Source organism: Myotis nattereri (genome assembly GCF_964212035.1).
Source record: "Myotis nattereri genome assembly, chromosome: 8".
Lineage (NCBI taxonomy): Eukaryota > Metazoa > Chordata > Mammalia > Chiroptera > Vespertilionidae > Myotis > Myotis nattereri.
Window position 1 is genome coordinate 36,527,516 of NC_138083.1, and position 25,908 is coordinate 36,553,423.

General features: G+C 57.2%; 2 protein-coding genes across 4 annotated transcripts in view; one reads left to right on the top strand and one right to left on the bottom strand.

Annotated features, from left to right (window-relative positions):
• Positions 1-1,341: 1,341 nt before the first annotated feature.
• MYH7B (myosin heavy chain 7B) lies at positions 1,342-24,856 on the top strand (the record flags this gene model as incomplete). The annotated part of the gene is made up of 41 exons (XM_081097719.1): positions 1,342-1,432; positions 2,684-2,790; positions 2,896-3,039; positions 3,532-3,688; positions 3,981-4,008; positions 5,320-5,416; positions 7,517-7,540; positions 7,696-7,788; positions 7,876-7,939; positions 9,157-9,255; positions 9,861-9,964; positions 10,109-10,247; positions 10,507-10,625; positions 10,714-10,863; positions 11,099-11,269; positions 12,413-12,592; positions 12,680-12,812; positions 12,901-12,977; positions 13,383-13,470; positions 13,625-13,742; positions 15,479-15,602; positions 15,704-15,840; positions 16,594-16,849; positions 17,759-18,001; positions 18,448-18,624; positions 18,728-18,873; positions 19,208-19,298; positions 19,374-19,763; positions 20,580-20,706; positions 20,793-20,911; positions 21,004-21,200; positions 21,343-21,692; positions 21,856-21,980; positions 22,097-22,212; positions 22,707-23,103; positions 23,178-23,303; positions 23,395-23,565; positions 23,651-23,755; positions 23,839-23,934; positions 24,430-24,567; positions 24,657-24,856. The coding sequence occupies 41 exons, from the start codon at positions 1,342-1,344 to the stop codon at positions 24,666-24,668; spliced, it is 5,826 nt and encodes a 1,941-aa protein (XP_080953845.1). The 3' UTR covers positions 24,669-24,856.
• The window catches only part of TRPC4AP (transient receptor potential cation channel subfamily C member 4 associated protein), an 81,852-nt gene continuing 80,765 nt past the window's right edge, over positions 24,822-25,908 (bottom strand). For 2 of the 3 annotated variants that reach the window (XM_081096492.1, XM_081096491.1), the window contains exon 19: positions 24,822-25,735. In XM_081096492.1, coding sequence (XP_080952618.1) covers positions 25,598-25,735 — 138 coding nt within the window. In that variant the 3' untranslated portion in view covers positions 24,822-25,597. Of the gene's footprint in view, positions 25,766-25,908 lie in introns of all 3 variants that reach the window. The other variant, XM_081096490.1, reaches the window with a different exon arrangement.

Genomic DNA, 25,908 nt, shown 5'->3' on the forward strand with positions numbered 1-25,908 from the left:
TTCTCTGTGTGAGCTCAGCCTGACATCTGCCTGTAATCCTGGCTCTGGGCCTCTGTCCAGTGTGTGTCCAATGTCTGGGTGTCCAGTGTCTAAGGTTCCTGGATCCTTTGATTCTCTGACTAAAATTCTGTGGTGTCACCAGGGCCCGAATGGGATGATGGACAGGAGAGCCTGGAAGTGCCCTGACACATTCCAAGGCCCCTGTCAGGCTGAGTGCCAGCACCCCCAACCCTTGTTGAAAGTAGGGTGCGGGAGGGGGCTAAGAGTGGGAAGTAGGCTTCCTGTGAATCTTGAATGTCAGAGTATGAAGGGGCTCCTAATTGGTCTAAATTTCCTCGACTTCCTTTCTCTGTAGCCAAAGCATTTATGTCTGTGGTCCCAGGTCTGGTTTTCTTTATGTGTAATTTCCCCAGGAGACTCCGGAGAGGGGGGTAGAGGTGGGTGAAGAGACAGCACCCAGGTGCTGGGATAGGGATGGCTCACTCTCTCTGCTTCTCTTTTTGACCTGGCTTCTGACACTGCTTAGCTGTGAAATTTGGCCAGTGTTTTCCTTTCTCTGGGCCTCCGTTTCCTGGGATGTGTAAAGAAAGTTGGACTAAATAGTCCCAGAGTCTGGGTCTCCTTGCTCTCCGTTCTGGAGTTGTGGGTCTTTTTCTGGGTGTATCAAACTCCCTGTGACTCAGTTTCTCCCCCCAGGCCCTCCGTTTTCCCACATCTCTCACTGCATTGTCCCTGCCTGTGTCAGTCTCTGCATCCCCGTCCCCTCTCTCTCAGTGGAGTGTCTCTCTCAGCCTTTGTGCTCCCCTGACAATGGGAGGTAAAAATAGCCCAGGGGCTGTGCTGGTGGAGATAAAAGGGAATTTGACTTTTGTGTCCTGTGGCCAGGCTGGGGGGGCTGTGACACGTGGAGATTGCTGACATAGCTCTCCTCCGCACTGACCTTGACGGCGGCAATAAAAGGGGGAGCCCAGCTCCCAGCCCTCACCGTGGTTCTGAGGTGGGTGATCAGGCTGGGGCTGGAGCTGAAGGTACAGGTGGGCCGGTGGGTGAGGGTACCGATGAGTTGGTATGAGTCTCCTCATATCTGTGGAAGAGGATGCTCTGATGTTTGAGTGTGTGTGTGTGTTGGGGGAGGGGGGGTGTTGGGGGCTCACCAGGGAGGCTGAGTGAGGAGCCCCAGGAAATCACCTAGGTCCTGTGGATTGTTGGGTCATGCCCCATTGGGGGCCCCTGGTCCCTCAGTTCCTCTCTCACTGCCGTCTTCCAGTGTCTGCTGCCTTGGACCACCTTAAACCTCCAAGACTTCTAGTCCCTCATCCTCCACCTCTCAGTACCACCACCATGATGGATGTGAGTGAACTCGGGGAGTCTGCCCGCTACCTCCGCCAGGGCTACCAGGAGATGATGAAGGTGCACACTGTCGCATGGGATGGTAAGTGAAGGCAGAGGGGCCACAGCCACAGAGAAGCCTCTATGGGCTTAGGCCAGGAGGGTGACACTGAGCTCGGGGCTGAAGGAGCGTGCACTCTGGCCTGACAGCGTTAGCCCTGGGTCTTTCTCTCAGAGTCTGTGGTCCTGAGACTAAGTTCTGTGTGTATCCGTGTTTGTGAGCAAGCCTCGGTTTGCTCCTCTGTAAAATGGGACAGTGTCAGAGCTGCAGTCTGTGGCTAGAACCTGAGGCCTCTGAGGTGAGAGTGATTGGTATGGGTGCAGGCTGCTTCCACGTGTCCAAAAAACCTGTGCTGGAGTTATTTTTAGTGCTTTCCATAGAGCCAAAGCCTCTGTTTATTAGGGACAGGAATAAAGACTACTATTTATGACCTGGTTTGTTCATAGGACAATAATAACAATAGGCAGTGCCCATTGTGTGCCAGGCCCAGAGCAGATGACCTTCCATGCATGAGCTCAACAACCTGGGGAGGTGGGGACCAGGGCCAGGGCCAGCGTCATGGTGTGCCATCCCTGCATTTGCAAAGGGCACTACCCTCAGAAAGGCCTCATGTTTGACTTAACTCTCTGTCACCATCTTGAAATTGTTAATATTCTTTTTTTTAACAAGGGGTCTGCACTTTAACACCGGGGCCTGCAAGTTATGTACCTGGTCCTGCTTGAAGCACTTGGCTAGTAAGTGGCAGGACAGGGAACAGAACCCGGTGGTCTGCAGCCCGAGCCCCTGCCTCTAACCAACATGACATATGGGCTCCCTGAAGCTCTGGGACCAGCTGGCCAGGCAGGAAGATACACAAGACACAGAGTTAGGAGACCTGTGCTTGAGCCTTCAGTGAAATGGAGGAGGTGGAATCCCCTTTAGAATTACGTGCCTGACATCAAGGGCCACTCCACATGGAACCCCAGGAGATGCCCACACTTTTGCTATTGAGGGAACAGGCCCAGCGAGGATGAGGGATTTTCCTCAGGTCACAGGGCACATGTGGCAGAAGCAGGAATCTGAGCCCAAGTGTGTAATCAGGGCAGTAAAGGACTTACCCGTCAGGGAATCCCCTCAGAAGATCTTTAGAGACCCTCCCAGCTCTGCCTGCACAGGAGCCCGAGTCTGGAAGGATCTACTCTGGGAATTCCTGCGTCCTGACAGAGGGGACACTGGGAGGGGCACAGCGTATGGACCCCCAGCCTCTGAGTGTGCCTCGGCCGCGCTCATAGCCCGTGTTCTCCCTCAACCTAGGGAAGAAGCGGGTCTGGGTGCCTGATGAACAGGACGCCTACGTGGAGGCTGAGGTCAAGTCAGAGGCTACTGGGGGCAGAGTCAACGTGGAGACCAAAGACCAGAAGGTTTTGCTGCCCCTTTCCCCGGTGTTAGCTCCTCCACCCCCCCCCCCCCTCAGTGTGCAGCTATTGGCCAGCTGTCTGTACTCCACTGCATGGCCTCCCTGGCAGATGCTGATGGTGCGGGAAGCAGAGCTGCAGCCCATGAACCCGCCCCGCTTTGACTTGCTGGAGGACATGGCCATGATGACGCACCTCAACGAAGCCTCAGTGCTGCACAACCTACGCCAGCGCTATGCTCGCTGGATGATCTACGTGAGCCAGGAGTTGGGGAGGGACCACGGGTGTGGCGGGATGTGCATGGTTGGGGCGGGGTCAGAGCAGCAGGGGCGGGGCTAGAGGAAGAGCCACAGCGCCCTGGGGACAGGATTTGGAGAAGGGGCGGGGCTGTGCGCAGTGGGCGGGGCTAGAGGTGGAGCAGGGTGATGTCATGGGGCGGTAGAGGTGGGGCTACGGGCTGAGACGGCTGGAGATGGGGCTGGAGTCTCAGCTCTGGGAGTGTTAGGGGCGGAGCTTCAGCTTGGGAGGGGCGGGGGCGAGGGTGGAAGCTCCACAATGAGGCCATGGAGAAGGGGACATGGGCTGTGGGCAGGAGTGAAGGCTGGATTAGGGCAGCCACAGGGGGTATCTCGTGGCATAGTTAAGTGGCTCCTTGGGGAATATTGCAAAGGTCATGGTTTTATGAGGGCTGGGGCCTGGGGATGGGAACTTGGCCCCCAACAACCTATCTATACGCTTTCTCCTCAGACTTACTCGGGCCTCTTCTGTGTCACCATCAACCCCTACAAATGGCTCCCGGTCTACACGCCCTCCGTGGTGGCCGCTTACAAGGGAAAGCGCCGCTCGGAGGCCCCACCCCACATATATGCGGTGGCAGATAACGCCTACAATGATATGCTGCGAAGTAAGGGCTGCCTGGACTCCTCTTCCTGTCCCCACCCAAGACCCCTACCCCAGCTACAGGGAAGCTTCTTTAAAGGCCCCCTTCCCTCCGCTCGCATTGCCCTCCTTGATGCTGCCAGATGCTCCAGCATAGCCATTGCCTCTCCACGTGGGAACTGGCCTGTGGGCTGTAGGGTCCTACCTGGTCCTCCCCATTTCTGGCTCTGGTTGGTGGAGGGGCTGCCCCAGTGTGCTCCGCCTGTGGCTGGTCCCCCATCGTGGCTTACTTCTGTATCTCCTTCCCATTCCTCCAGACCGAGAAAACCAGTCCATGCTGATCACGTAAGTGTGCGGCTCTGGGGACAGGGTGGGAAATGCTGGCCAGCTGGCAGGAAGGGAGTGGAACTAAAATCATATCCCAGGGTTGGTTCTAAAGTGCTTAGGGCAAGACTAAGCTAAATTTACCACCTGAAGCTAAATGAGAGCATGTTCTCTGCCCCCATTCTGGGTAGACATGTTATGGACAGTAAGCAGGAAAGGGAGACCCAAGTACCAGAGTGACCATCAGCCAGACAGCCCCTCTTTCCAGGGCCTGGAATCTCCCCCACCTTGATCTTCTGGGAGTTCTGATTGTGGCTTAAGGGGAAGGGGCATTCCTCTTCCTTTCCTCCTTCTTACCTTCTCCTTAAATCTGGGTCTTATTTCTGGTCCTTTGCTTGTCTCCATGGGAAAGTGATAGAATTCTTACATGCCAAGTTCATGTCCAGCCAAGCCAATGTGGACATTGTTTGTGTACGAGTGTGTGTGTACGTGCAGGTGCAGCCTGGTTTTAGAGCAGGGGTGGGCAAACTTTTTGACTCGAGGGCCACAATGGGTTCTTAAACTGGACCGGAGGGCCGGAGCAAAAGCATGGATGGAGTGTTTGTGTGAACTAATATAAATTCAAAGTAAACATCATTACATAAAAGGGTACGGTCTTTTTTTTTTTTTAGTTTTATTCATTTCAAACGGGCCGTAGTTTGCCCACGGCTGTTTTAGAGCAAGGCCTTTGAAACCAGATAGAACTGGGTTCATGTTCTGTGTTCACTTCTTCCTGCTGTCCTTAGGCTTCTGAGTCTCATCAGTAAAAACAGAACAATCCTGCCCACCTACCATGCAGAGCTACAAGGAGTCAGCATTTTAATGTACATACTGGGCACACAGCAGGGACAGTCACATAACTTCTCAGAGCCCCATTTCCCTAAGCATAAAATGGGGGTGATGATGGTGCCTGCCTTTTCCATTTCTCCTTACCTTCTTATCTCTGGGTCTTATTTCTGATCCTTTGTTTCTAAGGCTTAAATGAGCCAATACAGGTAAAGAAAGCTCTTGGCCCAGTGCCTGGCACTAGATTTGCGCGTAGTAAAGGGTGGCATTGTGTGTTCTCATCCTGGGGGCGGGAGGGAAGGTATGATCTACACTGGCCTGCTTTGTAAACAACTCAATGCCTCTGAGGGCTGATCTCTTCTGGTTTTTGTTTTTTGAGTTGGGGTCCTAACTTGGGAGCTGGGTGGGGGAGGGCAGAGGGCCCTGCTTGTGGAGGGGGACACTGAGGGATGGGAGGAATTAGAGTGGCCAAGTGGGCATTGGTGACTTATGTTTGTGTCATCCAAGCGGAGAGTCGGGGGCCGGTAAGACGGTTAACACCAAGCGGGTCATTCAGTACTTTGCCATCGTCGCTGCCCTGGGAGACGGGCCGGGCAAGAAGGCCGTAAGACTCGCCCACTTGGGCGCTGCTCACCACTGCTTCTCACTGTTTTTCTCTTTGTCCCCCCCCCTTTTTTTTTTCTTTTTATGTTGATTCCCCAGAGTCTCCAGCCCCGCCTGAGCCTTCCACCTTGGTGGGGGACTCTGGCCTGAGCAAGGCTTGACCAAAGAAGCTATGGCCACCTCTGCGATGCTGTGCCACCCAGTCCCAGGCCTGCCTCAGTGTTTCCATCTGTGACACAGAGGGGTGGGACCACATCGCCATTCCCAAACTTGTTATGTAGTTTTCCCTCCCTTTGGGACCTTCATATTTTGAGAGAGTTTACCGAATAGGCCGTTTTTTGCTAAGAAGTGATTATTTTCTTGGTTTTCGTGCACCAAAGAGAGTTACCTGCTGTCAATCAAACAAGCAGGCTTATGAGGAGTTTAGCCAGAGCCAAAGGCACTTGGCAGCATCCCCAGCAGCAGGGGTAGGGACGATTTTGCACCCCCTGATTTCTGTATGGCTTTTGAAAGTTTCTGAAACAATGGGGGACCGTGTTTTGTTTTTGTGTTTGAAGTACAACATCCGTTCCTAGCCCCCAGGCCAATGATTCAGGCCTCTGGGTACGCTCCTCTCCCATCTGCCCTCACAAGGGGCTGCCTTTTCTTTCCAGAGCCCAAGGCCGCCTCCCACAGTCAGTCCTCCCTCCTGGTCCTGTTGAGCCTTGCTTTATTCTGGGGCATTTTTTTTTTCTAATTTTCTTTTTCTTTTCTACACTTTAAGGTTTTTTTCTTTTTTCTTTTTGCCTTTTTCTTTTCCCCATTTGAATTTCTTGATTTTTTATTTTTATTTCAGTTTTGTTTTTTGTTGTGGTGGTGGCTGTTTTTGTTGTTTTGTTTTGTTTTTGCTGTTGACTTTTTGATACTCTTTCCTCCTTCCTCTCCCCACCCCATTTTCCAAACCCCGTGTGAGGATGCTGCAGAAAGTTGGGGCTTGGTCCACTGATAGGAATGGTGGGGAGGAGGAGGCCAGAGCCAGAGGGTAGGGGCAGGGAGGCCTCTGGTCAGAAAGGACCTCAGGGCATGGGCTCCTGCCATTTCCCTCCTGCCTCTGTCCCCCCAACGATATCTCTGGGGGGATTGTTTCAGTCGTGGGCTCCCTGGAGGTGAGTGAATAACCAAAGCCCGCTGGTGGCATGGTATCTGCCACTTTAGAATCCATTCTTCCTTTCTCTCCCTTTCAGTCCCCCCAGAGATGTTGTTGGGGACACAGAGGCAGAAGGGAAATGGCAAGAGCATGTTCCCGAGCTCCACTCCACATAACCTCAGCCAGCGCTTTGGAGCAGCCTCTTCCAGGCTGCTAGGACCCAGGGGAGGGAAGAGAAGGAAAGGGAAGTGCAGGGAAGACAAGGATGAGGCTAGGAGAGGACAGTGGTGGGGATCCTCCGTAAGTCTCTCTCGGTGAGACATATGGGTGGCTGTGGGTGTGTGGGAGGCAGATGCCTGGGCTCAGTGCCTTCGCTCTCCCACTTACTGTGTGGCTTTGAGTAGGTTACTTCCCTGCTCTGAGCCTTAGTTTCCTCATTTGCAAAGCAGGGTAATAGTGGGCACCTGGCAGGGCCATTTTAAATAATAGTGGGTGTACAAATTAATTGCGCCATGAAGATGTGCCTGATCACAGTGCAAAGGAGAGGTGTGGAGAAGGGCTCACGGAGGTGAGGGTATGAAGGTCCAGGCGAAAGAGATCTCTTCCAGCCGTAGAGTATCAGGGAAGCCTTCCTAGAGGAGGGGGCATTTGAGCTGTTGCTCTGAAGAGGATTTTAGTCAGGAGCCTCTAGCGCTTGGGGCAGGGCCACTTCCTGGAGTGTGGGAAATGATGGGATATGGACGAGGCCAGAGACAGCTGGGGGAGAGGACGGGCTGCTAATTGTAAACTCCCCCAGACTCAGCCCCCTGCCATGCTTGCTCCTACTTTCTAGCAGTCCTCTTGTAACAGTCCTGGGAGGGTGAGGCGGGGGTGGGGGCGAGGGCGGGGGCTAACCCTTCACTGTCCTGCTAACTACTGCCACCCTGGCCTGCTGAGACCTCACACCCTCTAACACTGTCTTCTTTCTCCCCCCAGCAACTTCTGGCCACAAAGACTGGGGTAAGCATGGGGCCAGTGTGAGTGGGGCAGGCAACAATTATGAGGTCCTGGGAACCTGCCCTTCCCCTTCCCAACCAGAGGTGTCTGGGATGGGCTGTTACCTGGGAGGGCGGCTGCTCTGGGTCCCAGTCAGCGAGCATACCTCACCCCACCAGGGTACCCTCGAGGATCAAATCATTGAGGCTAACCCTGCTATGGAGGCTTTTGGCAATGCCAAGACCCTGCGGAATGACAACTCGTCCCGCTTCGTGAGTGGCCGCAGTGGGAAGGGTGGGTGGGTGGAGCGGGATCAACATGGCTGGCCCCTCTGACTGAGACCGCACCCCTGCCCACAGGGCAAGTTCATCCGCATTCACTTTGGTCCCTCGGGGAAGCTGGCATCTTCGGATATCGACAGCTGTGAGTTTGGGCGAGGGGGGAGGGCGGGGACCGGACAGAGGCCACGGCCTGAGTCTTTCTGCTCAGACAGAGCGTCCCTCAAGTGCTTGGCTCCTGCCTGTTCCAGGCTCTCCTTTCCACCCCCAGACCACTGCCCGCTCAGGCCCCTCAGCTCTCACCTGGAACATTCCACCCGCCTCCATGTGGTCTCCCAGCCTCCATTCCTGTGCTGGATCTTCTAGCCAGAATGACCTTTTCATGGAGACTAATCTGACCACATTGTGCTCCTGCTTAGAAATCTTTTCTGGATCCTATCACCTTCAGATGGAGACCCAAATCCTTATTTGGTAGTTAGCTCTTTATGATTGGCCCTCACCCCACTCCAGTCTTCTCTCTGGCCCTAATAGGGTGGGCCTGTGCCCATCCGGCCCAGCCTCATCTCCGCACATCGGGTCCTCATCCTTCCTGGGAGCCCCTCCTAACGCCTGTCGGGTTGTTGCCCGTCCGCCTCACCCAGCCCAGCCACACAGACACCAGGTGCCCAGGCCACCTGTGCAGAGGGGCTGCCACACTGACACTCCCCACCTGGGGATTCCTGGCCAGATCCTGATGAATAAGCATAGACACATGGTGATGGGCAGGGGGCATCATAATTCATGCCCCGCTGACCACGTGCAGACACATGGAGCTCTGCCCACACACACGCTGACACACCAGCACTGCTCTGGAGGAAGGAGTGTGGTTGTGGGTGAAGGAATGAAAGCATAGGTGAAAGAATGGACACATGAATACCCCCCACAGATACCACATTCACATACCCACACACAGTCACACATGGGGGTGCACACACATTCCCACATTGTGACAGGCAAGATGGAGAGACACACTTTATTGACTTCAGAGAAGAAGGGAGAGGGAGGGATAGATAGAAACATCATTGATGAGAGAGAATCATTGATCAGCTGCCTCCTGCATGCCTCCTACTGGGGATCGAGCCTGCATCCTGAGCATGTGCCCTTGACTGGAATCGAACCCTTCAGTCCATAGGCTGATGCTCTATCCACTGAGCCATACCAACTGGGGCAAGAGACACACTTTAGTACATGCTGATGTATACAGACAGTGCCTCTACACACACCCCTGCCCCTCTCCCACAACCCTGCCCCTTCAGCCCTATTGGGGTGACCCGCTCTGGGGAGGTGCAGAAGATGGTAGGCCAGTGCCTCCCTTTCTTCCAGATCTCCTGGAGAAGTCGCGGGTGATCTTCCAGCTGCCTGGAGAGCGTGGCTACCATGTCTACTACCAGATCCTCTCCGGGAAGAAGCCAGAGCTGCAGGGTAAGGGCCAGGGATGGATAGGGTGGGAGTACCTAGGACTGGGTGGGAGTGAGAGCTGCCTGTCCCCCATAAGTCCAGGTCCTGGGATGTCTGTTCCCTCACTCTTCTGGGGTCTGTGACATCCTGTCTTTCTTCTGAGTCCCTTCTGTTCCCTCCCACTCCCTTCCTGGGACTTCTGGTTATTGCTGAGCCCTCTCTCATGCAGGGAACTGGCCGCTGCTCTTGTAAAGTTGTCCCTCCTGTGGTCCTGCAGCTAGAGAGACCCCACTCAGACCAAGGAAAGGCCAATGGCTCTGTCTAGACCCAGCTCCCCTCTCTTGCAAGCTCCTTGAGGGCAGAGCCTGGTCCTCGCTGTGCCCCAGCACAGGGTGTGGACCAGAAGGGTGGCCATGAGCAGTGGTGGAGGGATGGATGTGATATAGGGATGGGCTCGTGCCTCAGAGAACCATAAGGAAAGAGAAGCCATGGACATGGGGGTGTGGAAGTCCTGGGAGGGCCCTAGACTCTCCTGTGGGGCTGGCCCCCAGGACCCACCACGCTGGGATGGGGTAGGAGGATAGCCAGGTGCACACAGCTGGACCCACCCTCTTCGCCTGTGTCCCCAGACATGCTGCTTCTGTCTGTGAACCCCTACGACTACCACTTCTGCAGCCAGGGCGTTATCACCGTGGACAACATCGATGATGGGGAGGAGCTCATGGCCACTGACGTATGTCGGGTGGGAGCAGAGTGGCTGCCTGCAGCATGGGGCCCTGCAATGCTGGGTAGAGATCAGGGAGCAGTTGCAGTGCCCTGAGCTTGGCTGGACCCTGGAGGGGCCCAGACATCTCTGACCCTGCCGTCCCCACCGCAGCATGCCATGGACATCCTGGGCTTCAGTGTGGACGAGAAGTGCGCCTGCTATAAGATCGTGGGTGCCCTCCTGCACTTCGGAAACATGAAGTTCAAGCAGAAGCAGCGGGAGGAGCAGGCCGAGGCCGACGGCACCGAGAGTGAGGGGCCCTGGCCCTGATCCCAAAGTCCTGTCCATGACCATTAGCCCTCAGCCTTGTCCACAGCCTCTGACCTCAGTCTTAACTGGCCCTGAGTGTAACCCCTGACTCTCAACGCCAGACCCTCACCCTCCTGAGTTGCACCGTCTGTTGGCCCTGAATTTGACCCTCCGTGGCCTCCCCTCCCTGAGGCCAGGCTGAGCCCCAGGTGCTCTAATTGTTGGTTCCACCTCCTCATCTCACCCACGTGCCCTGCCAGGTGCTGACAAGGCTGCCTACCTGATGGGAGTCAACAGTGGGGACCTCCTCAAAGGCCTTCTGCACCCCCGAGTGCGTGTGGGGAACGAGTATGTGACCAAGGGCCAGAGCATGGAGCAGGTGAGCTGCTCGCAGGCCAGGGCTGACCCGGGACAGCTGGGAAGGGTCCTCCTGGCCAGGTCCTAGCCCAGCATCCCCACAACTCCAGGTGGTATTTGCCGTGGGGGCTCTGGCCAAGGCCACCTACGACCGGCTGTTCCGGTGGCTGGTGTCTCGGATCAACCAGACTCTGGACACGAAGCTGCCCCGGCAGTTCTTCATCGGGGTCCTGGACATCGCTGGTTTTGAGATCTTCGAGGTGAGGGCAGGCTCACACCCAGGCCCCTGAGTGGGTGGGGGCAGGAGCCTGGGCTTCTGCCTGGGGGCAGGGTGAACTCATACACGTTCCTGTTCATCTCTGGGCCTCCCTGTCCCCATCCACAGGGCGGCTGCTGAGCCCAGCACCTTCTGCAGTTTTTTCTTTCTTCCCTTCCTCCTTCCCTCCCTCCCTCCCTCCCTCCCTTCCTTCCTTTTTTTCTTTTCTCCCTCTATAGTTTAATAGCTTCGAGCAGCTGTGCATCAACTTCACCAATGAGAAGCTGCAGCAGTTCTTCAACCAGCACATGTTTGTGCTGGAGCAGGAGGAGTATAAGCGGGAGGGCATCGACTGGGTCTTCATCGACTTCGGCCTGGACCTGCAGCCCTGCATCGACCTCATCGAGAAGGTGGAGCCCGGTGCAAGCTCACTGCAGCAGGGAGGGCGTGGGTGCAGTGAGTGAGCATGTGCAAGTGTGCGTGTAAGTGTGTGCCTGTGCGTTGAAGTGAGCTTGTGCCTGTGTATGGCTCTGACTCTCTCTGTACATGCCGTGAATGGGAATGCGTGCCTGTGTGTGACAGGTGCGCTGGAGACTGTAAAAGCGTGTTGGTGAACATGTGTGAGCAATGTGAGTGTGCATCCCAGCACTGTTGACAATAGCCCCTCATGGGTGGACACAGTTTTGAAGTTCACAAGGTCCTATTGCAGCCACAGTTTCACTGGACCCTCAGAACTGCCCTGGGAGAGGAGTAGGATGTGTTTGCTTATTTGTTTATTTGATTGTGAAACATTATATAAATGTCCCCATTGTGCAAAGAATGGGAGAAAGAAAAATCAGAAAATTAGAAAAGTGAAAAGTGAAGGGGAAATGATGTTCCCCCAATCCCCACACAACCAGAATCTTGGCCCTCTAGTTTCCTCCAAGTCCCGTGTCCTGGGCATCGGTTTTTGCTCAAATTCAGGTCTCCTCTTTTTCTCTAAAATGGGTTTTGAACATTGAACGAAGAAGGCACAGTAGTTCACGCAGCAGATGGTTTTCAGACAATGCATTTCTGGAATCTCCTGTTGGACATTCATTTAGATGGTTGACATTCATTTTTGTTTGTTTTTCACTGTTAAAGCAGCACAAATTATTCATTTCCTCATTTTGCAGGTTAGGAAACAGGCTTAGGGAGGCTTAAGGGCCCCACAGCCAGTAAGTTTGAACCCAGGAAGCCAAAATTTGAACTCGGCTGCTTTTTTTTCTTTACTGTCCCTGTGAGTGTGTGTGAGATCATGGAGCTGGGGGCTGATGGGTACAAAGATGCCAGTTTGAGTTTGCACAGTTCTCATAAGCAAAGAGGACAACTCAGAGCTGTGAATTGTGCAGAAGAGGGATGGAGACCAAAATGTTCTTTCTGTCTTAGAAGACAGGGCTCCTGGGTGCAGGTCTGGTCTCTGCCCTCTGAGCAGGTGGCTGAGGTGGGGCATCTGGAAAGGCTTCCAGAAGGAGGGGCTCCGGGAGGATGGGCTGGCGCAGTGGAGGTCCTTCAATCCTGTTCCCCGTCCCCAGCCGCTCGGCATCCTGTCCATCCTGGAGGAGGAGTGCATGTTCCCCAAGGCCTCCGACGCCAGCTTCCGGGCCAAGCTCTATGATAACCACGCAGGGAAGTCGCCCAATTTCCAGCAGCCAAGGCCTGACAAAAAGCGCAAATACCAGGCCCACTTTGAGGTGGTCCACTATGCGGGCGTGGTAGGTGCCTATGGGAACCCCAGCTCTTGACCACTCCTCCCTCTGGGTTTCTCTGCCTTGGCTCAGCGCCTGTCTGATCTCTGCCAGGTGCCTTACAGCATCGTGGGCTGGCTGGAGAAAAACAAGGATCCCCTGAATGAAACAGTGGTCCCCATCTTCCAAAAGTCGCAGAACAAGCTCTTGGCCACCCTCTACGAGAACTATGCAGGCTCCTGCTCCAGTGCGTGCCGTGCCCAGGGACTAGATTGCCATTCTGTGGGGACTCAGAGTGATGTCCCTGGAGTGACTGGTCCCCATGTCTCTCCTAGCTGAGCCCCCGAAGTCTGGTGTGAAAGAGAAGCGTAAAAAGGCAGCATCATTCCAGACGGTGTCCCAGCTGCACAAGGTGAGGCCCAGCCTGGGCCTATGCAGGCCTCACCCCTTGGCCTCCAGCCCGCTCTCGCTCCCTGATCTGTCCCCTGCACCCTGGGCGGGCGGCCGTTAAGACTTGCAGTGATGTTTAACTCCTCTCCACGTGAACATCACAGCAAGTCTGTGCTGCTTCCCGTCCCCGCGCTGCCTGGGCAGGGTTTGGGGTTGGGGGGAGTGAAGTGGGGGCCTGAGGGCGACTGGGTGGGGAGTGAAGACTGTGGAGATAGGGACCCAGTCAAGCAGAAGAGGGCAGAGGGTCACAGGACAGGGTGACAGATGTGTGGAGGGGCCTGCCCCCCAGCCCTTAGCGGGCTGATCCGCTGCGGTTTCCAATTCTGCCTCCTGCCCTGTGTGCCTTCTCCCCGCCCCCCGCCTCCAGGAGAACCTCAACAAGCTGATGACCAACCTGCGGGCCACACAGCCTCATTTTGTCCGCTGCCTCGTCCCCAATGAGAACAAGACGCCAGGTAGTCACCCTGGGGCCAGGTGGTGGTAGTGGGGGAGCATTGAAGGGAGGGGTCCGGGTGGATCTCGCCCTTCGCAGAACCCCCCATGTGGACTGTTGGTCTTTCTTCGAGGCAACAGACCTCTGACCTTTTGCTTTAACTCCCACCCGTCCAGGGGTCATGGATGCCTTCTTGGTGCTACACCAGCTGCGCTGTAATGGGGTCCTGGAGGGCATCCGGATCTGCCGCCAAGGATTCCCCAACAGGCTGCTCTACGCTGACTTCCGGCAACGGTGGGTATCTTCCTGCCCCAGCCCTGGCTCCTCCCCAGCTCCCCCGACACAGCCACCTGCCCCCTCGTCCTCCACCCTGGTGGAGGCAACAGCCTGAGGGGATGAGAAAGGCACACATTTTAGAGTCAAACAGACAGTTCCTGTCACTGGGAAGGATGCAGTGGGACTGGGGAGGCGGCTGGGCAGCAGTCCAGTGGGAGATGGTGGTGGCTGAGGCCTTGGATACAGAATAAGAAAGAAAAGACAAGGGTGGTGACTCCCAGATGTTTGGCCTGAGCAGCTGGGAAGCTGGTGGTAGGTTTACTGAGATACCAAACAGGGTTTTTTATTTCGGGGAGTTGGGGAGACAGTGGATTAATCCCTCCAAATCCCATAAATTTGAAATGTCTCCAGCAGATGTTCTAGAGAAGTCCTGGGCGAGACTGGATTTTAGTCTGGAGATGGGGGCGGGCAGGGAACTGAATGAGGGTTTGTGTGGACCAGACTTTGCATCATGGCTGGCCCCACGTGAGCACCCAGTCAGTAGCTCCTCCCCTCTCTTCCTCAGTTTGGTTTTGTCAGGCCACTAGCAGCCTAAGTTCCCTCCCTTTCCAGAAGTAATTGGCCATCCACGCTGACGTATGTATGTACAAATACTGTATATGGGCACACACGAGTTTATGGGTTTGTTTTTTTTCATGTAACCATGTCTTTTTTTAAAAAAATATATTTTTATTAATTTCAGAGAGGAAGGGATAGGGAGAGAGAAACATCAGTGATGAGAATCATTGATGGCTGCCTCCTGCACACCCCAATGGGGATCGAGCCTGCAGCCCGGGCATGTGCCTGACCCTTGACTGGGAATTGAACCATGACCTCCTGCTTCATAGGTTGACGCTCAACTACTGAGCCACGCCGGTTGGGCTAACCATATGTCTTGGAGATTGTTCCTTATCAATAGGAATAAGTCTGTATCATCATCCTTTTTTTTTTTTTAATTATGACTTTATTTTTTAGAGCAGTTTTAGGTTCACAGCAAAATTAAGAGGAAGGTACAGGAATCTCCCATGTTCTCCCTATCCCCGCACACGCACAGCCTCCCGTTTTAAACATCGCCTGCCGGGTGGGACAGTGTTCCCCTGCTGAACCTGCACGGACTCATGGCCACCTGAGGCCGCAGTTGGCACTGGGGTCTCTCGGTGCCGGACGTGCTGTGGCTGAGGAGGAATGTGTAGCGACGCAGCATCACGCAGGAAACATCCCGTCGTCTAGTGCCTGCTGTTCCCGTCAGCCCCTAGTGCAGGCTTTTGTGTTTCTCAGGTTTTGCCTTCACAGTGTGGCCACAGCCAACCTGGCCTGCACTGCCCTGTGCACACATGCGAATGTGGCCGCTTATTGGCTAGAATTCTCTGCCAAATGTTCCTTCAGGTTGAGATGTGCTACACCATATCGCCTTCTTAAGCAATTATACAAGTGCTGCATGCCTTTTGTAAGCACTGCAGCCCCTGAAAGAACTTCTCTGCTGGATGCATTTCAACGGAACCGAGATTTTTTCAGCAGAACACACCTACCTCCTAGTCTCACACTGCCCGCCACCCCCCCCCCCCCCCCCGGCCGCCAGCTTGTTCAGTATGTGGCCCACTGGAACTCTGCTCCAGCCTGGAGAGGTCCAGGAATATTCCCCCCCTTCTCCCCACCAGCCTCCTCAGTCCTTGGCTCCCTGCCCTGCCTCTCACTCGTTCTCCCTGCTGTCCCAGGTACCGCATCCTGAACCCCAGCGCCATCCCTGATGACACCTTCATGGACAGCAGGAAGGCCACAGAGAAGCTGCTGGGCTCCCTGGACATCGACCACACCCAGTACCAGTTCGGCCACACCAAGGTCAGGGCACAGGAGTGAGGGCTGACTCAGGGGTGGGTGGTCACACTGAACAGGAGACATGCTGGTGGGTGGAGGTTACACCTGTGGCCCCACCCACCCAGGTGTTTTTCAAGGCGGGGCTTCTGGGCATCCTGGAGGAGCTGCGTGACCAGCGTCTGGCCAAGGTCCTGACGTTGCTGCAGGCACGGGGCCGGGGCCGCCTCATGCGCCTTGAGTACCAGCGTCTGCTTGGAGGCAGGTGGGTGTGGACGGAGATGGAGGACCGGGATTTTGGTGGGACGACTGTCCGTCCACTCAGGGAACCACCAGGCTCTTTGGGAACTGGATGAGGGTTTGTGTGGACCAGACTTTGCATCATGCCTGGCGCCTCGTGAGCACCCATACTCTCTTGTGGGTCAGGTTACCCCTATGGGAGTAAGGGTGTCTCTGAGGGGTAAGGTTCTGTTTTGTGCCCCTCAACTCCCAGCTTCCATTTTGTCACCTCAAAAGTTGGGGTAAGAACACCTGTTTCTCCACTCGGGCCATCCCAGAGCGTGGCCCAGAGTGGTTATGACTGAAATGCCAGGCAGGAGAATTTATGTGCATTATTTTGTTTAAAGGATGGGATGGTCCTAAGACGGGCATGTTTGATGATCTCCATTCAGAGCCATCCTGTCACAGCTGGCCAGTGGGGGGCGGGGGGAGGAGGCAGGAGGTGGAGGTGTGAGCCCAGGTGGTAGCCAGGTGGCTTTACCACTCCTGGTGTCTTTAGAACATTTGCAAGGGCCACCAGGACATTCAAGGCTTGTGAGGCCCCTCCCTGTAGCACCTGCATGCCCTTGGCCTCTCCCTCAATCTCACCTACAGAGCAGAGGTGTTAGGACCTACGTGAGAGGCCATTTGGGAAGATTAAATGAGATCACACACTGAAGAGCCTGCCCCAGGGAGGTGCTCAGGGAACATCAGGGCTGTCACTGTGAGCTGCTAGTCATCCGTTACTGCCCCTCCCCAGGGACGCCCTGTTCACCATCCAGTGGAACATCCGTGCCTTCAATGCCGTCAAGAATTGGTCATGGATGAAGCTCTTTTTCAAGATGAAGCCGCTGTTGCGCTCGGCACAGGCTGAGGAGGAGCTGGCGGCCCTGCGGGCAGAGCTACGGGGGCTGCGAGGGGCGCTGGCCACTGCAGAGGCCAAGCGACAGGAGCTGGAGGAGACGCACGTCAGCATCACCCAGGAAAAGAATGACCTGGCCCTGCAGCTGCAGGCAGTGAGTGGGGGCGGGGGCAGGGGAAGGGTTCCCCTCAGTGACCTGATGCCACAGTGAACCCGACTGCTCCAAGGAAACACCCCAACCAGATCCCCGGCCAGGGCGGACCTGGTGTGGTCCGAGTGCCCAAGCTTGCCTGGATCTACCTGCTACTCCAGACAGGCCACAAGGTGAGGCTGTGGGCTCACGTCCCTGCTCACCTCCAACATTCCCAGCCTGCCCAGCCATGGGCTGTCTGTCCACTTCCCACTGCAGCTGAGCCCCATTTCCCAGCTCTTCCCTCCTTGCCATCCCTGAAACAGACAGACCCATGCTCCCTTCTCTGGTAAAGGGCCCACGGGAACCCAGGTCGCAGTTAACAGTAATAACCAGATGGCAGGGATCGAGGGTCCAGATCTTCCCAAGCCCACAGAGCCCTTCTGTCCTTCAGCAAGTCCTTCGTGTCCCCTGCGTGCCAGGCTAGCGCTAGAGATACACAGGTGGGAAGACAGATGGGCCTGTGGTTACAAAACTCACCTGCAGGTGCAGGATAACGTTAGGCAGCCGGCACAGTGAGGAAGAGTGAGGTGGGAGAGAAGACCAGAGCCCCTCCAGTGTGCAGGGCTCGCAGGTCTGTCCCTCCCACCTCCACAGAAGCCTTGTTTGGGCCTCACTCTGGGTTGTCCCTGGCCTACCATCCCCCTCTTGCAGGTGTCACTTCTGCCCCTGCCCATCCCTCCGCCTAAGCCCTCATCCCACTGAGCCCCTCAGGGCCAAGAGCAGGCCATAGGCATTCCGTGGCCCCCAGAACCCAGCTGAGTCAAACCTTTGCAGGGACAAATTAACTTTCTTCTCTAGGACCCAGCCTGGTGCCCCTCTGCTTGTTTACCTGGCCCTGCCTCCACTCTGCCCCATTCCCGTTCCCTCTAGGAGCAGGACAACTTGGCGGATGCCGAGGAGCGCTGCCACTTGCTAATCAAGTCCAAGGTGCAGCTTGAGGGGAAGGTGAAGGAGCTGAGTGAGCGGCTAGAGGACGAGGAGGAGGTGAATGCCGACCTGGCCGCCCGCCGGCGCAAACTGGAGGATGAGTGCACGGAGCTCAAGAAGGACATCGATGACTTGGAGCTGACTCTGGCCAAAGCCGAGAAGGAGAAGCAAGCCACTGAGAACAAGGTGGGGCCAGCAGCTGCAGGTCCCACTCCTGGCTCTGCCAGGCCCCTGCTATGGAGCCCTGGGCAGGTCACTTCTCTGTGGGCCTGAATTTCCTGCTGTCACATGGGGTTAACAGCAGCACTTGCCCCATTAGGGTGGGCAAGGATTCCCTGTGTAACGAGTCTGCTGGCACTCACCACAGGGCCCAGCATGGGTAGGTGTTCAGCAAATGCCAGCAATTGTCACCCATCCTGGACTGCAAGCTCCCTGAGGGCAGGAACCCCAGCTCTGCACCCCCAGGTGCCTTCTCATACCGCCTGTCATTGAACCTTTTCAACAGCTCCATGGCGCTCATTCAGGGAGGATGAGGCTCAGAGTGGAATGATTTGCTCGCTCACTGGAAGGGGTGGTTACTCAAATCGGGGTGTGGGAGGGACATCTCCATCGTGGCCCTGGCCCTGGCACAGGTGAAGAACCTGACGGAGGAGATGGCGGCACTGGACGAGTCGGTGGCTCGGCTGACCAAGGACAAGAAGGCATTGCAGGAGGCCCACCAGCAGGTCCTGGGTGACCTGCAGGCTGAGGAGGACCGTGTGAGCGCACTGGCCAAGGCCAAGCTGCGGCTGGAGCAGCAGGTGGAAGACGTGAGTCGGGCACAGCTGAGGGCTGTGTGGTGGTACCGGGAGAGCTGGGAGGGTGCCTGGCTGGGCCGGGTGGCTGAGCATGTCTGCGCCCCCCACCCCACAGCTGGAGTGCTCCCTGGAGCAGGAGAGGAAGCTGCGCATGGACACAGAGCGGGCCAAGCGCAAGCTCGAGGGTGACCTGAAGCTGACACAGGAGTCAGTGACAGATGCCGCCCAGGATAAACAGCAGCTGGAGGAGAAGCTCAAAAAGTAGGCCTGGGGTGGGCAGCAGACCAGGCCCCGGCTGGCAGGGACCTTTGAGCCTACACCCGCTTCTCACTGCTGGACTCTAGCCGGTTCCACATGACAGCAGAGGTTGAACATGGAGGGCTGAGATGGGGGTTACTAGGTGCTGGGGGCAGTGTCCTGTCCTCCCTGGACCAAGGGCCCTGACCAGGCTCTGAGGCCAGGGCTTGAGAGGGAAGGCAGGGTTGAGGTCACCTAGGGCTGCCCTGGGTGCAGGGTGTGTGCTGGGGGTGGTGGGCCCAGGCAGGTTGGTGGAAATTAGGACCAGGGCAGGCTCATGCTCTGCTGTGGCCTCCAGGAAGGACTCCGAGTTGAGTCAGCTGAACCTGAGGGTGGAGGACGAGCAGCTCCTTGGAGCGCAGCTGCAGAAGAAGATCAAGGAGCTGCAGGTGTGTGGGGGGTGGGGGGGTGGGGACCAGTGTGATAGGCTTACAGAGGTGACAGCTGCCTCCCGCTGTCCCCAGGCTCGGGCAGAGGAGCTGGAAGAGGAGCTGGAGGCAGAGCGGGCGGCCCGGGCCCGTGTGGAGAAGCAGCGGGCGGAGGCAGCCCGGGAGTTGGAGGAGCTGAGTGAGCGGCTGGAGGAGGCAGGTGGCGCGTCTGCTGGGCAGCGAGAGGGATGCCGCAAGCGCGAGGCTGAGCTGGGGCGGCTGCGGCGGGAACTGGAGGAGGCTGCGCTGCGACACGAGGCCACAGTGGCTGCCCTGCGGCGCAAGCAGGCGGAGAGCACGGCCGAGCTGAGCGAGCAGGTGGACAGTCTGCAGAGGGTGCGACAGAAGCTGGAAAAAGAAAAGAGCGAGCTCCGCATGGAGGTGGACGACCTGGGCACCAGTGTGGAGACCCTGGCCCGTGGCAAGGTGTCTGCCTCCTTCCTGATCCTGACCTCTGACCCCCCTTCAGCATCCTCACCTGACCCCTAGGCTCTGATCCCATAGCTATCCTGACTCCAGACCAATGCTGCCTCCAACTGCTGAACCCCGACCACCCCATGCCAATACTGACCCCACACTAATCTTGACCCCAGTAGATGCTGACCTCTGACCCATTCACCTGGCATCTAACCCCAATCCCACTACAGTCCTGACCTCAAACCCTGGCTCTGAAACTCAGTGTCTTGACTACAAGTCATTTTTGACCCAATGTCCAATTCTAACTTAGCCTTTGACCTGCGAACTCTGTCCTGAATCCAGCAACCAAATCTTGACTCTTGACCTTTGTACCACCTAATCCTGACAGCTGGACTCTGTCCCTACCTGACTTCAGACTCTAGTATCCCAACTTCATCCTGACCCACTGGCCTCAGGACTGGTCCAGCCTTCTCACTTTAAAAATGTTTTTATTGATTGATTTTTAGAGAGGAAAGGCGGGGGGGGGGGGGGGGGCGGGGGGGGGGGACGGGACATTGATTTATTGTTCCACTTATCTATGCATTATTCTGGAGATCGAACCCACAACCTTGGTATATTGGGATGATGCTCTGAGCTGCCCGGCCAGGGCTACCTTCTCACCTCTGATGTCCATCTTTTAAGCAATAGTGGAATCTGTTCTCTCTTTGATTCCTGGGCCCATGTCTAGCCTTCTAGTTCCCCATCCCAGGTCCCTGTCTGATTGGCAGTCATAGATCCTGTCCTCTGATTCACAAACTTGTCCTGACCTCTGACTCTGGGTCTCAGGCCAGTGCAGAGAAGTTGTGCCGGGCCTATGAGGATCAGCTGAGTGAGACCAAGATGAAGGTGGAGGAGCTGCAACGGCAGCTGGCGGACACGAGCACCCAGCGTGGACGGCTGCAGACGGAGAACGGTGAGGTCAGGGGCTCAGATGGGCCATCCCGGAGCCTCAGTGCTCCCCCTGCCAGCCTGACGTGCTGCTTCACCCCTTGGCTGCAGGGGAGCTGAGCCGCCTGCTCGAGGAGAAGGAGTCTCTGATTAGCCAGCTGAGCCGTGGGAAGGCCTCGGCCACTCAGAGCTTGGAGGAGCTGCGGAGGCAGCTGGAGGAGGAGAGCAAGGTGGGCTTGGCCACTGGCTGGCACGGAGAGGGCAGTGTGGGCATCAGGGCCTTTGGCCAGGCCTGACACTTAGGTCACTGGGGTCCCTACAGGCCAAGAATGCGCTGGCCCACGCCGTGCAGGCTTTGCGGCATGACTGTGACCTCCTGCGAGAGCAGCATGAGGAGGAGGCCGAGGCACAGGCCGAGTTGCAGCGGCTGCTGTCCAAGGCCAACGCGGAGGTGGCCCAGTGGAGGAGCAAGTACGAGGCAGACGCCATCCAGAGGACCGAGGAGCTGGAGGAGGCCAAGTAAGTGCCTTGCTGGCCAGGCCGTCACCACACAGGTGACCCGTGCCTCTGAGCCCTGATGGGAGAGGGGAGCTGTGGGGGCCATGCTTCTGGCAGCCTTGCTCTGCTACACAGTCCATACCCTGTCTGCTCTGGGGCCTAGAAAGAAGCTGGCCCTGAGGCTGCAGGAGGCAGAGGAGGGTGTAGAGGCCGCACACGCCAAGTGCTCATCACTGGAGAAGGCCAAGCTGCGGCTGCAGACGGAGTCAGAGGATGTGACCCTGGAACTGGAGCGGGCAACCTCAGCAGCTGCCGCGCTGGACAAGAAGCAGCGGCACTTGGAGCGGGCACTGGAGGAGCGGCGGCGGCAGGAGGAGGAGACACAACGGGAGCTAGAGGCAGCCCAGAGGGAGGCTCGCAGCCTGGGCACTGAGCTCTTCCGGCTGCGGCACAGCCACGAGGAGGCTCTCGAGGCCCTGGAGACCTTCAAGCGGGAGAACAAGAACCTGCAGGGTACGGCCAGCCCAGGGTCAGAGAACGGCTTTGGGGCCCTGGGAGCCCCTGGAGCCACACAGGGTGTCCTGGAGCCGTCACCCTGGAGCTAGGGGTGAATGATGCGGCCTGGGTTGGAGCATGAGCTTTGAGGTGGCCCCTCAGTGCCCTGTCCACTTTGCAGAGGAGATCAGTGACCTCACAGACCACGTCAGCCTCAGTGGGAAGAGCATCCAGGAACTGGAGAAAGCCAAGAAGGCGCTGGAAGGGGAGAAGAGTGAGCTCCAGGCCGCACTGGAGGAGGCCGAGGTCAGGGGCTGGCCACAGGGGTGGGGTGGATACTGACCCACTGCTTCCCTGGCCTCCCTCCTCCCTTAAGACACACTCAGGGCCCCAAGGCCCACACTGTGTACTCTGCACCCCAGGGGGCTCTGGAGCTGGAGGAGACCAAGACGCTGCGGATCCAGCTGGAGCTATCCCAGGTCAAGGCAGAAGTGGACCGGAAGCTGGCAGAGAAGGACGAGGAGTGCACTAACCTGAGGTATGGGGGCCAGGGCCATCCCTACCCACCATCACTCCCAGGGGTCCACCTGTCTTCTCAAGGATAATTGCCCCTCCCAGCCCAGCCACCTGAGTGGGAAAAGGGGAGGAAAGCCGTGTTTGCTGAGCCCCTGCTGTGCACACAGATTGACAGGGACAGTAGTTTGTGCCTCGCACAAAGCTTTCTCAGGTCAGGATTATTGTCCAGTCTGGAGGTGAACCTCAGAGAGCCTACAGGACTTGCTCAAGGGACACAGTCAGGGTGGAGCCAGAGTTCAGCCAACATCTGTCTGCTCCAGAGCTTCACTCTTGTCTGTGAACTTGCTCTGATGGGGAACAGGAAGTCACATGGGGCTTGAAATCAGGGAGGGATGTTCCTTATTCCCAAAATGGGTTCATGTCTCCAGCGTTCCTTGGACATTTGTAAGAGCAGGTGTGGTGCTGTGCCCACCTGCTTTCGATGGCCCAGACACCACTACCTTCTCCCTCCCCCAGACGCAACCACCAGCGGGCCGTGGAGTCCCTGCAGGCCTCCCTGGATGCAGAGACACGGGCCCGCAATGAGGCACTGCGGCTCAAGAAGAAGATGGAGGGTGACCTCAATGACCTGGAGCTGCAGCTGGGCCACGCCACCCGCCAGGCCACGGAGGCACAGGCAGCCACACGGCTGCTACAGGCCCAACTCAAGGAGGAGCAGGCGGGGAGGGACGAGGAGCAGCGGCTGGCAGCGGAGCTCCGGGAGCAGGCACAGGCCCTGGAGCGACGGGGCATGCTGCTGGCTACGGAGCTGGAAGAGCTGCGGGCTGCACTGGAGCAGGGCGAGCGCAGCCGGCGGCTTGCAGAGCAGGAGCTGCTGGAGGCCACCGAGCGCCTCAACCTCCTGCATTCACAGGTGAGGGCGGCAGTTCACAGGGATGCATAGGGTGGCTGCCTACTGGCCGACTCTGAGGCTCTGCTTCCCCCCAGAACACTGGCCTCCTGAACCAGAAAAAGAAGCTGGAGGTGGACTTGGCCCAGCTGAGCGGCGAGGTGGAGGAGGCTGCCCAGGAGAGGCGGGAAGCTGAGGAGAAGGCCAAAAAGGCCATCACTGACGTGAGGCTGGGCCGGAGCTGTGGAGGGGACAGAGCCCAAAGGGACTTCCACTGGGGCCAGTCACCCCGACCATCCATCTCACCCCGGACAGGCGGCCATGATGGCCGAGGAGCTGAAGAAGGAGCAGGACACAAGCGCACACCTGGAACGGATGAAGAAGACACTGGAGCAGACGGTGCGGGAGCTACAGGCACGGCTTGAGGAGGCGGAACAAGCTGCCCTCCGAGGTGGGAAGAAGCAGGTGCAGAAGCTGGAGGCCAAGGTGCGTGTGGCGTCCCCATCCCTTCCCTGCACGGTGGGCAGTGCGAGGGCAGGCTCAGGGCGTCAGGCCCATCTGCTGCTCACAGGTGCGGGAGCTGGAGGCTGAGCTGGACGCCGAGCAGAAGAAGCATGCCGAGGCCCTCAAGGGGGTGCGGAAACATGAGCGCCGGGTCAAGGAGCTTGCGTACCAGGTGGGTGACAGGTCCACCTCTAAAGGGGCGGCCCCAAAGCTGGTCTGGTCCGGGCCAGACCTGAGTCCCCTCTACATGCGCAGGCCGAGGAGGACAGGAAGAACCTGGCTCGCATGCAGGACCTGGTGGAAAAGCTGCAGAGCAAGGTCAAGAGCTACAAACGGCAATTTGAGGAGGCGGTGAGTGTACTGGGTCTGGACCCTGGGGGTCAGGTCCTGCCGGGTCAGGACGCCTGTGGAACCCAACTCAAAGCTGGCCCCAGGCAAGAGGCCAGCAGCTGTCAGCCCTACTCCACCTCTGGGACGTGCCTTCCCAGTGTTGGCTTTGTGGGTAGGCAGGCTGCCTTCATGGGCAGTGACCTAGCTCGTGACCCCCCTGTCCCGGCAGGAAGTGTTTCTAACAGCTCTGACAAGAGATGAGACCCAGCTTTGTCTCTGAAGGGACCGCATGTGCTTTCCCCTTCTGGCCCAGGTCTGGCACATGGGTACCTGAAGAGGTGTCACAACCCCTTCCTTCCTGCTGTGGGTGCTGGTGAGGGGGGTAGATGGAACATGGATAGTGGTGGTGGGAGCATAGTGGAAGACAAAGAGAAGCCAGACTCTTTCTGCAATGGGGTGGGACCAGACTGACCATCTCGGTTACCAAAGGGTAACCCAGCCTGCCTGTGCCCCCAGGAGCAACAGGCAAACACTAACCTGGCCAAGTATCGCAAGGCCCAGCACGAGTTGGATGATGCGGAGGAGCGGGCAGACATAGCAGAAACCCAGGCCAACAAGCTGCGGGCACGGACTCGGGATGCCCTGGGCCCTAAGGTAAGGGGTAGCCTGGGGCACCACCTTGCCCTTTGCAAGGGGAGGGGGGCAGGTGGTATAGTTCACTGAGCCACCCTTTTCCCCCTCAGCACAAGGAATGATGCCTGCTGTCCGCCCCCTCACCTCTCTCTTCATCTGCTGAACCCTGAACAAATGCCACATCTACAGCTCCAGCCTGCTTCCTTCTCATTCTTTGGGACTCAGGAGGGGAGGGGAGCACACGGTCCCACAGACAAAAGTCAGGTCCACATCAATCATTTAAAATAAAGTTCTTTAATAGTCTCCATTTAATCGGTTTATTTGTTGTTAATAAATTGGCAACACAAGGAGGGGCCAAGGCTCTGCTCCCAGGCAGGCTCCTGTGTGTCTGGGCTCAGGTAGGAGAAGCTGCCCTGGGGCATAAGGGGGCAAGACACAGCCACCCCATGTCCCAAGGGATGGAAGGGAAAGGTCCCTCACTTCTGGGGACACCCCTTGGGACGAACACAGTGGCCAAAGAGCACACAGAACCAGAGGAACTAAAGGAAAACGAGGGAGGGACAGATGGGCAGGCTTGGGGAAAGGTAGCATTCTCTGGTAACCCCCACCCCTGCCCAGGGCTCAGAAGCCTGGGTCCAAAGCCCAGGGCAAGCTTGGCTCACAGATTGGGGGAGGGTCCCCATACCTCCCTCCCCAACCCAGGACTGATGGCCAAGAGATTGGGCAGGAGCTCAGACAGAACTATTTTTAAAAGTCCCCTTACCTCTGAGTGGGCCAGGGCCCCAAGTTTCTGAAGGAAGGGTGGGCATAGTGCCCCTGTCCTCATCATGGGGATCTTGAAGGACCTAAGGTTCCCCAATGACCTTGGGCCCTCAGACCCAAGGGCTTCTAGACACTCCCACCAAGCCTGTATCTGAAGACCTGGGGCAGGCAGAGAGCAGCAGGAAGGCAGGGGAGGGGTGGAGACACGGCAGGGCGTACGGCACTCATACCCACGCTCACCCGCACTGGCCCTGGCCCAGCAGCCTCCCAGGGACTGCCTGACCCAAGGTCACTCCTCAGTGAAGTCCCTGTCTATGTCCATGTAGGGCTCCTCCATGTAGCTGACAAGGGCAGAGGGTGATTGGCGGTCTGGGTTCAACAGGATGGACACGGTCTCTTTCCAGTATGAGAAGCTGATGCAGGAGCTCTGGGCAAAGAGAGAGGGGCTGGGGGGTGCCTGGAGGACCCAGGTCGAGCCCAGCACCCCGTGGGGAGGGCCACGGTAAGGGGACAAAGAGCTGCCCACCACATGACCCAGGCAGGGACCACGCACCCCGAACAGCCCTCTGAGGGGCCCTGGGTCTGCGTGCCCGCAGCCCA